Here is a 13,246-nt window from a genome sequence, read left to right as displayed (position 1 = left end):
CTGTTTTTATCTCTGTGTCTGTAGTTACTGGCTGTAGAGGGGAGGCTGAGCCCCCAGGTGTTGTCTGTTTTTATCTCTGTGTCTGTAGTTACTGGCTGTGGAGGAGAGGCTGAGCCCCCAGGTGTTGTCTGCTCTAGAGGAAGACTCCCAGCTGTCCAGACTACTGGCCTGTCGCTCTCTATCCACCCTGCTCAAACTGATAGGACCCAGTCTCCACCCAGATGCCCTGAACAACATCTACCCTGGTACTATACTGGTGTCTCCCTCTGTATCCTGTCTTTGTTAGAGCAAACATGTCTTTCTCTCCTCTCTTGCCCACAGTATCCCTATCTTTCATTCACTCTCTCTTTCTTTCATTCTCTCTCTTTGTTCCTCTCTCAATTCTTTCTCATTCCCTCTGTCACTGACACACACCTTTTTTCTACATATTTCTAAAATGCATCCATGATTGTTTATGATCCTATAGAAATAAATGTAGTCATTCTAACGTAGTCATTCTAATTTGTGGGTGTGTGTGTGTGTGTGTGTGTGTGTGTGTGTGTGTGTGTGTGTGTGTGTGTGTGTGTGTGTGTGTGTGCGCGCGCGAGCGTGTCCTCAGAGGTGCTGAAGCGTCTGGATGACAGCAGTGAGGAGGTGAGGGGCGTGGCCCTCAGGGCTCTGGGCCTATGGCTTGCCTCCTTGGGGAAAGACTACAACTCCCAGCTCTACAGTCAACACCTGGAGGTCCTGTTCCAGCAGCTCCTGCTGCACCTGGACGACCCAGACAGCCGCGTGCAGGACACTGTGCTTGGTGAGACTCACAATACCACATTGGTCCAATCCTAAATCAACCCCTAGACCAGGAAGAGGGGTCATGACAACCCTTAGACCAGGAAGAGGGGCCATGACAACCCCTTAGACCAGGAAGAGGGGTCATGACAACCCTTAGACCAGGAAGAGGGGTCATGACAACCCTTAGACCAGGAAGAGGTCATGATGGAAAAGATGGTATGGAGGAGAAACAGATGAGATTAGAAGACATGAGATGTTGATGAAGAGCACAGATACCATGATGGTGGTGGTGATGGCTAGTGAACATGGAGTGAATATGTCTTCATGTTGATCAGGTGGGTAGCAGTAGTGCTCATGTTTCACAGGCTCTGTCTCAGTCAGAGTTTAAACAGTTGATTCCTACGTCTAACAGCCCTATACACATAACCACATTGCTAGGATATCAGATCCCCCTTTTCCGTCGTATCTATCCACCTTTTCCACTCCATTCATCTTTCACGCTGACCCGTGCGAAGCCCCCCACTCCACACACACCACCACTCCCCTCGTCCATCCCGGGGCCGGGAGTGGATCCAGAGGCAGAGGAGTGTGTGTGATTGACGCTCCGTCATCACCCCTGCAAAGCTACACACACACACACAACTTCCCTTCTGGATGACAGTGAGTATATAAGGTCCTGTTCATAAACATGATTTACATCCCAACCACTGAACATCCTGTGGTCAAGGTTACTGCTCTGATACCCCGACACACAGCCAGAACACAGGATATTAACTCTGATAAAGGTTTCAAACTGAGTGGAATCCACAGTATGGTGGCTGTTGCTGCATCAGCTCTGTCCGAGGTTGTCACAAACGGCACCCTATTCCCTACATAGTGAACTACTTGGCCCTGGTCAAAAGTAGTGCACTATAAAGGGAATAGGGTGCCATTTGGGATACAGAACATTGATGTTCTTTTCCATCCATATGAAGATGGGAGAATATGGTTGAATCATCAGCGTTCGCCAGCCGTTTGTCACAGATAATCAAGGAGGACCCTCCATGAGAAGCAGAGTGAAACTCCAGCACTGTTCTCAGCTAAGGCCCCTGATCCACACTACAGGAAACACACTCAGACCTTCTGCCAATAAATAACACACACACGTATGCACATTGCACGCACGTACGCACACACACAAAAGACAGATACTCATGCACACGCACTCAAATAGCCATGAAACCACAGAACCGTCAAACCCTGTCGGAAAACACCAGGCATGAGAGGAGGAAGAGACAGGGAGGAAAGGGGTGAAAGAGGGATGAGAGAGAGATGAAAGAGAGGGGGATAACATGGGATGGCTGTGTGGAAAGATGAGGGAGAGGGGTCTCCATGTGGTTGTGATTAGGGGGTTGTTCTCCTGGGTAGAGGGGGGGCTGGAGGCTCACAGACCACTAAGGGCTGCCTATCCTGGGTGTGATGGTACAGGGAGTGGGTGTAGAGGGTTGGGGTTGATAACAGGTTTTGGGGTCAATTCCATGTCAATTCAGTCAGTTCAAGGGGTGAGTTTAAATTCCAATTCCAGTGTCCCTCAGAAAATGCTTCCCGAATTGACTGAGTTGAAATGGAATTGACCCCAACCCTGGTCGATTGATACAGCCAGTAGGAAGGGAGGATACTGGTGCGTCTGTGTGTGTGATATGCATGCACATGTGCACTGCTCTGCTGTAAACGTGTGTGTGCGTGTGTGTGTGGATGAGCTCACCCAGTGCTGACTGATAGCTGTGTCGTACCCCCGTACCCATAACCACAATCCTCCCCACAAATCTGGAGACATTCTTTGTCTCATGTCTGTGTTTGAAGCTTTTTTCCTCATTCCATCTCTCTCTTCCTTTCTTTCCCGCTTCTATTCTTTTATTCTTGATCCCATTCTTATATGGTTCTTGAATTTCAAAGTCACATCTCCCAAGAGCTTTTGATGTCTACTGCTCCTCTGACAGTATGATGGACAGTACTGCCACTCCTCCCTCTCTCCCCCTCTCATTCCTCTTTCCCTGTTCCCATAATTCCTTCCTCCCATAATCCCACAGCCCTGGCAGCGCGGGTGCTGCTCCCTCCTCCACACACACACACACACACACACCCCGTGGTTGGCACACACATTCAGGGGAATCACCGGATCCCCTCTCATCACAAGTCATCATTGTTCTCCTTTGTTCAAAAGAGCTCAGAGAAAGAAAAAAACACTATTTATACACACAAGTCGCAAAAATCCCCCCTGGTCACCACTTGAGGAACAAAGCGGATTCCGAAGTGTATCGAATGATGACTTGACGTGAACTAACTCATCCCAACTGACAGGAGTATCAACACTGTACAGCTTCAGTTACGCCATGTGGTTTCCTCAACACTTACTGTTGGCACTACTTCAAGTAATTCCATAGCATCTTTATTACCATTAAATACCAGTGGTATCTGTCCTGTTGGAGTGGATGTAACTGTGGTGCAACACCGCCATCTGGTGGTCAACGTGAAGTGCTTTTTTTGTAGGGACTATTCACTTTTTTTTCACCTTTATTTAACCAGGTAGGCCAGTTCAGAACAAGTTCTCATTTACAACTGCAACCTGGCCAAGATAAAGCAAAGCAGTGCGACACAAACAACAACACAGAGTTAAACATAAACAAACGTACAGTCAATAACACAATAGAAAAATCTATGTACAGTGTGTGCAAATGTAGAAGAGTAGGGAGGAGGTAAGGCAATAGATAGGCCATAGAGGAGAAATAATTACAATTTAGCATTAGCACTGGAGTGATAGATGTGCAGATGATGTGCAAGTAGAGATACTGGGGTGCAAAAGAGCAAGAGGATAAATAACAATATGGGGATGAGGTAGTTGGGTGTGCTACTTACAGATTGGCTGTGTACAGGTACAGTGATCGGTAAGCTGCTCTGACAGCTGATGCTTAAAGTTAGAGAGGGAGATATAAGATTCCAGCTTCAGTGATTTTTGCAATTTGTTCCAGTCATTGGCAGCAGAGAACTGGAAGGAAAGGCGGCCAAATTAAGTGTTGGCTTTGGGGATGACCAGTGAAATATACCTGCTGGAGCGCGTGCTACGGGTGGGTGCTGCTATGGTGACCAGTGAGCTGAGATACGGCGGGGCTTTACCTAGCAAAGACTTATAGATGACCTGGAGCCAGTGGGTTTGGCAACAAATATGTAGTGAGTGCCAGCCAACGAGAGCATACAGGTCGCAGTGGTGGGTAGTATATGGGGCTTTGGTGACAAAACGGATGGCACTGTGATAGACTACATCCAATTTGTTGAGTAGAGTGTTGGAGGCTATTTTGTAAATGACATCGCCCGAAGTCAAGGATCAGTAGGATAGTCAGTTTTACGAGGGTATGTTTGGCAGCATGAGTGAAGGAGGCTTTGTTGCAAAATAGGATGCCAATTCTAGATTTAATTTTGGATTGAAGATGCTTGATGTGAGTCTGGAAGGAGAGTTTACAGTCTAACCAGACACCTAGGTATTTGTAGTTGTCCACATATTCTAGGTCAGAACCGTTCAGAGTAGTGATGCTAGTCAGGCGGGAGGGTGCGGGCAGCAATCGGTTGAAGAGCATGCACTTAGTTTTACTAGCATTTAAAAGCAGTTGGAGGCCACGGAAGGAGTGTTGTATGGCGTTGAAGCTCGTTTGGAGGTTTGTTAGCACAGTGTCCAAAGAAGGGCCAGATGTATACAGAATGGTGTCGTCTGCATAGAGGTGGATCAGAGAATCACCAGCAGCAAGAGCGACATCATTGATGTATACAGAGAAAAGAGTCAGCCCGAGAATTGAACCCTGTGGCACCCCCATAGAGACTGCCAGAGGTCCGAACAATAGGCCCTCCGATTTGACACTCTGAACTCTATCTGAGAAATAGTTGGTGAACCAGGCGAGGCAGTCATTTGAGAAACCAAGGCTATTGAGTCTGCCGACAGAGTCGAAAGCCTTGGCCAGGACGATGAAGACGGCTGCACAGTACTGTCTTTTATCGATGGCGGTTATGATATCGTTTAGGACCTTGAGCGTGGCTGAGGTGCACCCGTGACCAGCTCGGAAACCAGATTGCATAGTGGAGAAGGTACGGTGGGATTCGAAATGGTCGGTGATCTGTTTGTTAACTTGGCTTTCGAAGATTTTAGAAAGGCAGGGCAGGATGGATATAGGCCTATAACAGTTTGGGTCTAGAGTGTCTCCCCGTTTGAAGAGGGGGATGACCGCGGCAGCTTTCCAATCTTTGGGGATCTCAGACGATACGAAAGAGAGGTTGAATAGGCTAGTAATAGGGGTTGCAACAATTTCGGTGGATAATTTTAGAACGAGAGGGTCCAGATTGTCTAGCCCAGCTGATTTGTAGGGATCCAGATTTTGCAGCTCTTTCAGAATCTCAGCTGTCTGGATTTGGGTGAAGGAGAAGTGGGGGAGGCTTGGGCAAGTTGCTGCAGGGGGTGCTGAGATGTTGGCCGGGGTAGGGGTAGCCAGGTGGAAAGCATGGCCAGCCGTAGAAAAATGCTTATTGAAACTATCGATTATCATAGAATTATCGATGGTGACAGTGTTTCCAACCTCAGTGCAGTGGGCAGCTGGGAGGAGGTGCTCTAATTCTCCATGGACTTTACAGTGTCCCAAAACGTTTTGGAATTAGTGCTACAGGATGCAAATTTCTGTTTGAAAAAGCTAGCCTTAGCTTTCGTAACTGACTGGGTGTATTGGTTCCTGACTTCCCTGAAACGTTGCATATCGCGAGGACTATTCGATGCTAATGCAGAACACCACAGGATGTTTTTGTGCTGGTCAAGGGCAGTATATGTTCTTAGTTTTCCATTTTTTGAATGTGGCATGCTTATTTAAGATGGTGAGGAAAGCACTTTTGAAGAGCAACCAGGCATCCTCTACTGACGGGATGAGGTCAATATCCTTCCAGGATACCCGGGCCAGGTCGATTAGAAAGGCCTTAGGGAGCGTTTGACAGTGATGAAGGGTGGTCGTTTGACCGCGGACCCATTACGCGCACAGGCAATGAGGCAGTGATCGCTGAGATCCTGGTTGAAGACAGCAGAGGTCTATTTAGAGGGCAAGTTGATCAGGATGATATCTAAGAGGGTGCCCATGGTTACGGATTTAAGGTTGTACCTGGTAGGTTCCTTGATAATTTGTGTGAGATTGAGGGCATCTATCTTAGATTGTAGGATGGCCGGGGTGTTAAACATGCCCCAGTTTAGGTCACCTAACAGTACGAACTCTGAAGATAGATGAGGGGCGATCAATTCACATATGGTGTCCAGGGCACAGCTGGGGGCTGAAGGGGGTCTATAACAAGCGGCAACGGTGAGAGACTTGTTTCTGGAGAGGTGGATTTTTTAAAGTAGAAGCTCGAATTGTTTGGGAACAGACCCGAATAGTATGACAAAACTCTGCAGGCTATCTTTGCAGTAGATTGCAACTCCACCCCCTTTGGCAGTTCAATCTTGTTGGAAAATGTTATAGTTAGGGATGGAAATTTCAGAATTTTTGGTGGCCTTCCTAAGCCAGGATTCAGACACGCCTAAGACATCCAGGTTGGCGGAGTGTGCTAAAGCAGTGAATAAAACAAACTTAGGGAGGAGGCTTATAATGTTAACATGCATGAATCCAAGGCTTTTACGGTTACAGAAGTCAACAAATGAGAGCACCTGGGGAATGGGAGTGATGCTGGGGGCTGCAGTGCCTGGGTTAATCTCTACATCACCAGAGGAACAGAGGAGTAGGATAAGGGTACGGCTAAAGGCTATAAGAACTGGTCGTCTAGTGCGTTCGGAACGGAGAGTAAGAGGAGCAGATTTCTGGGCGCGGAAGAATAGAATCAAGGCATAATGTACAGACAAGGGTATGGTAGAATGTGAGTACAGTGGAGGTGAGTGACGATGAGAGAGGTTTTGTCTCTAGAGGCATATTGAGCCGGGCTGGAGGCTCTACAGTGAAATAAGACAATCGCTAACCAAAACAGCAATAGACAAGGCATATTGACATTAGGGAGAGGCATGTGTAGCTGAGTGATCATAGGGTCCAGTGAGTAGCTAGGCGAGCTGGAGACACGGCGATTTAGCAGATGGGCCTCCGGGGGACGTCGCAACGGAAGAGCCTGTTGAAACCCCCTCGGACGGTTACGTCGGCAGACCAGTCGTGATGGATCGCCGGGGCTCGGTGTCGGCAGTAAAGGGTCCAGGCCAATTGGCAAAAGAGATATTGTAGCACAGGAATTAGCTGATGGATCTCTTCGGCTAGCCGGGAGGTGGGCCTAGCTCGAGGCTAGCTCCAGGCTAACTAGTGCTTGCTTAGGAACAGAGACGTTAGCCAGGAGTAGCCACTCGGATAGCAGCTAGCTAGCTGCGATGATCCAGTGTAAAGGTTCAGAGCTTGCTGTAGGAATCCGGAGATGTGGTAGAGAAAAAGCAGTCCGATATGCTCTGGGTTGATATCGCGCTGTATAGACTGGCAGGAATTGACCGGGCTGAGGCTGGCTGAAGTCCGAGTTAACGGTGAAGACCGCTAGCAGTGGCTAACTGACTACTAGCTAGTAGCTAGTTAGCTGGCTAGCTGCTGATGGGGGTTCCGGTTCTAAAGTATAAAAATTGCAGATCCGTACCACATTGGTTGAGGCGGATTGCAGGAGAGTATGTTCAGTCCGTAGATTGAGATTGAGATTACAAATATAACAAATATTTACGAAATATTAATGAAGAAAACGATATATACACGGGACGGGACCAGACAAGGCAAAACAGACGTCCGACTGCTATGTTATTTACCATTGCTGGAGTTCAGATTATACTGCTAGTGTTGCTATATGATAGGCTTTTACAGTACAGATGTATTGATGTGACCTAAGCTTGTAATACATCACGTTACCTTTATCTCTGTGAAAGCAGTCAATGTAAAGCAGTTGTAGTCATAGTCCAAGGTGTGACTGAGTATTATTATCACTACTGTCAGATGAAGAGGCAGCAGTCAGAGAACAGACAGAAGAGAAAACTGAGATGAATAAAAGGGGCACAGAAGGAATGTTGTCTGTAGAGGCCTTTCTACCCATCTGTGAGAGGCCCTTATCATTGTGACTAAAAGAGACAATTCCAGACAGCCACACATTCTATACATTCAGGTGAGTAGAGAGAGATTATTATTTGTATTGCTTTATGACTACGGTATTGTTAGTCTGTTATCTTCCTATCTTATTCCACCATCTTTGTTATATGTTTACTTTGTCAATGTAGCAGTTTATTGAATTGAGAGAATGATTGATTGAATGATTTCGATCAGAGTCCCATGACTTCCTGAACACGAGGAAACAATGAGTTGTGCTGTTCAGAAGTATCAATAGCTCTACATTTGTAGTGACACCTTTTACAGTAAGGGCTAAATCCAAACTTAGGATTTGTTTGGAAACAATTATTACACACTTGTATTTCAAGTTCAGATTCAGCCGTAAACAAAGCTATCAAGAGCTGACTCATTCCAGGAAGTCCTAATGTTTTTGGGGTTATTATCTTCCAGAAATGGCGTCCTCCAGTCTCCTGTCTGATCAGATCCAGTGCTCTATCTGTCTGACTGTGTTCACTTAGCCCGTCACCACTCCATGCGGACACAACTTCTGCATGGCCTGTATCAGTGGACACTGAAATACCACTGAACAGTGCCAGTGTGTAATGTGTAAAGAGACATTCTAAAGGAGACCGCTATAAATCAACAAAACACTCAGAGATGTTGCTGATCATTTTAAGCGAGTGCGAGACAGAGATGAGTCCTCTGCCGAGCCTGGAGAAGTGTCCTGTGATGTCTGCACTGGGACGAACCTCAAGGCCTGATTACCGACAACGATGAGACAGCCTATTGGAAGGAGGTCAGAGACCTGGCCGTGTGGTGCCAGGACAACAACCTCTTTCTCAACATGATCAAGACAAAGGAGATGATTGTGGACGACAGGAAAAAGAGGACCGAGCACGCCCCCATTCTCATCGACGAGGCTGTAGTGGAGCAGGTTGAGAGCTTCGTTCCTTGGTGTCCACATCACCAACAAACTAACATGGTCCAAGCACACCAAGATAGTCGTGAAGAGGGCACGACAAAACCTATTCCCCCTCAGGAGACTGAAAATATTTGGCATGGGTCCTCAGATCCTCAAAAGGTTCTACAGCTGCAACATCGAGAGCATTCTGACTGGTTGCATCACTGCCTGGTACAGCAACTGCTCGGCCTCCGACCGCAAGGCACTACAGAGGGTAGTGCGTACGGCCCAGTTCATCACTGGGGCTAAGCTGCCTGCCATCCAGGACCTCCATACCAGGCGGTGTCAGAGGAAGGCCCTAAAAATGGTCAAAGACTCCAGCCACCCTAGTCATAGACTGTTCTCTCTGTACAGCAAGCGGTACCGGAGCGCCAAGTCTAGGTCCAAGAGACTTCTACTCCCAAGCCCCCCCCCCCCCAACACTGTAGAGCTCAGAAAGAGAGATGGAAAGAGAGAGGACCTGCACACTGTCTGCTATCACATCAGTAGTGTATTCCATTGAGAAGCCAGGCTGAGCTCATTGCAGTGGTTGAAGAGAAGCAGAAAGCAACTGAGAGATGGGCTGAAGGGCTCATTAAAGAGCTAGAGCAGGAAATCACTGAGCTAAAAAACCCTGAGGACCACCAGCTTCCCATCCCTCAGACCAGTCCCTGGTGCGTGGAATGGTGCAGAGATCAGCGTTCACAGTGACCTGTGTGTGGGGATCATGATGAGAGCTCTTTTTAAGCTATCAGAGACTTCACAAAAACTTTTCTGAACTTGAGAATTTCAAAATGGAGATTAATGAATTGAAGTTTATGTTGAAGAGAATTCAACGGTGGTCAGTGAATGTGACTTTGGATTCTGATACTGCATGACAATACCTTATCCTGTCTGAGGAGTGAAACATGGAGACAAAAGAATCTCCCGGACAATCCCAAAAGGTTAACTAACCATGGGTCTGTTTTGGAACACCAGGGCTTCTCAGGGAAGTTCTACTATGAGGTGCAGGTGAAAGGGAAGACTAACTGGTGGATGGGAGTGGCCAGGCAGTCCATCAACAGGAAACATATGTTGTTACTGAACTGGATAATAGATATTGGGCTTTGGGACTGCATGACATTGGGTACCAGGTCTCTACATCACCTTCGATCTGCCTCCACCTGAGAGAGAAGCCCAAGAAGGTGGGGGTGTTTGTTGATTATGAGGAGGGCGAGGTCTCATTTTGCAATGTGAGACTTTACTGAAAAAACTCTGCATTCTTCAACCCCGGTGGTAATATTGATTGTGATAACTCTGCTCCATTGGACATCTCCCTTGTCAATCACTCAGACAGAACGGTATTGTGTACAAAAGTAACAAGTACAGAAATGTTGCCAAAAATTACTATTAAAATCAATGTATCGTTGCAAATATTCTCTGGTGGTTGCTTCACTGTCAGTCCTCTTAAATACAATTGCATTGAATCAAATTATTCATTTCCAATTAATGATTGCAGCTAGTGACAATAATCCACATATCTTGACTTTGTTATTGTGTTGAATTCCTTTGTGTAGAGTTCCTCTAGGTAGTCTACTTTCACGTGTGTGTGTGTGTGTGTGTGTGTGTGTGTGTGTGTGTGTGTGTGTGTGTGTGTGTGTGTGTGTGTGTGTGTGTGTGTGTGTCACTTATTTGTGTGTGTCCATTTCCACTTAACCCCTGACTGTCTCATGTCTGTCTGTGTGTCCAGAGGTCCTGAAGACCGGCAGTGGTGTCCACCCAGCCCTCCTTAAGCAGGAAGTGGAAGCCGTGAGGGACAAACAGCGCACCCCTGTCTACTGTGACCAACTGCTCCAGCACATCCACTCTCTACGCAAGGATACGGTGTAGAGATGCATAGTATTGGAAAGATCTACTGATGCGACAATACTGGTCAAATGAAGATCCTATATCTGTATATAATCTAGACATCATATAGATTATATTTCTATGACATACCAAGAAAAACAAACCTGGAACTGCCCCTCTCACAAATGGTCATGTCCAGCATGGACTCTCTCACACATACAGTATACACACACACAGCTGTCACCAAGAGAGTGATACAATGATATGGGCATCCCGAGATACGACTTGACACATTGTATCTATGTGTCTAACAGCACTAAGGCAGGTATCTATTTGTTGTATCCTGTACAACAAGAATATTGTCCAACTGCTTAGGTTCTCTTAGAGCTCCAACTGTTACCCTTTCCTTTTTCAAATCCACCCCAGAACACATGGTTGTACTCTGTGATTTTGTTTGTTCATTACTATGCTTTTTAATTGGTTCCTCAAAAAGTTTGCGTTTATTGAACTCTTATCAGAAAATATTTTATATGTTGATTGTTGATATTTCATTCTGTTGTGCCTTGATTTCTAGACTGAATTGACTGTTTATCTTTGATAAATATAATACATTTTCACTAAGTGCACTGTGGTTTACTTTCTTTTGTAATGTGTGGTCACACTAGTGTTCCAAATGGCATACAGGGGAAGGGCCATTCAAATTGTCATGCAGGGTATTGTGGTGTATGGGTTCTAAAAACCTTTTATTTGTGACACTCAGTGGCCAGTTTATTAGGTACACCCATCTAGTACCGGGTCGGAAACCCCTTTGCTTACAGAACAGCAGGAATTCTTTGGGGCATGGAAAAGTTGCTCAATTGGTATCAAGGGACCTAACATGTGCCAGGAAAACATTCCCCACACCATTACACCCCCGCCACCAGCCTGTACCGTTGACACCAGGCAGGGTGGGGCCATGGACTCGTGTTGCTTACGCCAAATCCTGACTCTGCTGTCAGCATGATAAAACAGGAACCGGGATTCGTCGGACCAAGCAATGTTTTTCCACTCCTCAATTGTCCAGTATTGGTGATCACGTCCCCACTGGAGCCACTTCTTCATGTTTTTAGCTGATAGGAGTGGAACCCGGTGGTGTCGTCTGCTGCAATAGCCCATCTGTGACAAGGACCAACGAGTTGTGCGTTCTGAGATGCCGTTCTGCACACCACTGTTGTACTGCGCCGTTATTTGCCTGTTGTGGCTGACTGTTAGCTTGCGCGATTCTTGACCTTCTCCTTAAAACTCTCAACAACAAGCTGTTTTTTCCTTCAGGACTGCTGCTGACTAGATGTATTTTAGTATTTTCGCACCATTCTCCGGTAAACCCTAGACTGTCATGCGTGAAAATCCCAGGAGGCCGGACGTTTCTGAGACGCTGGAACCGGCATTCCTGGCACCGACGATCATACCACGCTCAAAGTCACTTGTTTTGCCCATTCTAAAGTTCAATCAAACAGTAACTGAATGCCTCAATGCCTGTCTGCCTGATTTATATACAGTGGCAATTTTAGCATGTAAATCTTGGTGGGGCAAAACAAAAAAAGTGCGATGCATGCCAGCAAAGCCACTACACATACAACACTAAACAATACATGAATTGCACTGTAACGGTGACAAACGGTGCCCACAAACTGTTAGGGCCTACATGAAGCTGACCCAACACCAGACCCAACATCTTACCACTGCTACACCTGGCTATCAGCGGAGCCTTGTCTGGCAGAGAAACAGTTCATTCAGCCTCATTTACTGCCTTTACTTTTTTTTTTTTAAATACATAGCTGATATGGCTGACTTGCTTAAAACAAATGGGGTTTCTAATGACAATTGAGATGTACAAACTATGGCATAAGGGGATGACAAGCAGATAAGAGGCAATCCGTAATTTCGATTAAGACATTAATGAGCGACGACGGACGTAGTCAATATAACTATTTGTTCAGCACTTTTGAAATGTACAGCGACAGAATTCAGAACATGGGCAGTTCTTACAGTGTTCTCCCTGTACAACAAGTCAGAACTGTAGGATAAATAAAGGGGGCATATAAACAGACAATGAAAGCTCTTACAATATTCAATGATTACATTTTTCTAAAACAGGTTATAGGCTACATGTGCACCACCAAGTTAGAACTGTAGGTGAAAATGAGAGGTGAAAATAGACCAAATTATTAGGGTGAGGCACATGGGCTACTAACAGCTTACTACACAACATACACTTATGTATACTGTACCGAAGAAAGTAATACTATTTCCCTGGCATATTACATCATTAATGCAGCAGCATACAAGACATTTTTGGACTCACCTTGTGAAGGTGGCGCAGCGGCCCTTTGTGGACACATTTTGTCATCAAAGTCTGGCATTCTCTGGATTTATGGTGGGAACTCGGGGAAAAAAACACAGCCACTCCATTGAATAGCAGGCTAATGTTAGTGGTTTCTTTGCAGTGCTTGCAGTTAGCCACTGATTCCTTCCAAACGAGTCATTGTTGAATTTGCGATTTCCCACTTGTGTAATCTTTATGTACAATGGCGATGAGCACCGATACGTTTTATCT

General features: G+C 46.1%; 1 protein-coding gene across 3 annotated transcripts in view; it reads left to right on the top strand.

The window, feature by feature from the left end:
• dnaaf5 (dynein axonemal assembly factor 5) overlaps positions 1-11,271 on the top strand; it is a 75,018-nt gene extending 63,747 nt beyond the window's left edge. For 2 of the 3 annotated variants that reach the window (XM_071411733.1, XM_071411821.1), the window contains exons 12-14: positions 122-245; positions 599-790; positions 10,553-11,271. In XM_071411733.1, the coding sequence (XP_071267834.1) occupies positions 122-245; positions 599-790; positions 10,553-10,692 (456 nt within the window). In that variant the 3' untranslated portion in view covers positions 10,693-11,271. Of the gene's footprint in view, positions 1-88; positions 246-598; positions 791-10,552 lie in introns of all 3 variants that reach the window. The other variant, XM_071411650.1, reaches the window with a different exon arrangement.
• Positions 11,272-13,246: the final 1,975 nt, after the last annotated feature.

The sequence above is a fragment of the Salvelinus alpinus genome, chromosome 1, assembly GCF_045679555.1.
Source record: "Salvelinus alpinus chromosome 1, SLU_Salpinus.1, whole genome shotgun sequence".
Lineage (NCBI taxonomy): Eukaryota > Metazoa > Chordata > Actinopteri > Salmoniformes > Salmonidae > Salvelinus > Salvelinus alpinus.
Note: the sequence above shows the minus strand (reverse complement) of the source record. Positions and strands in the feature narration are given on the sequence as shown.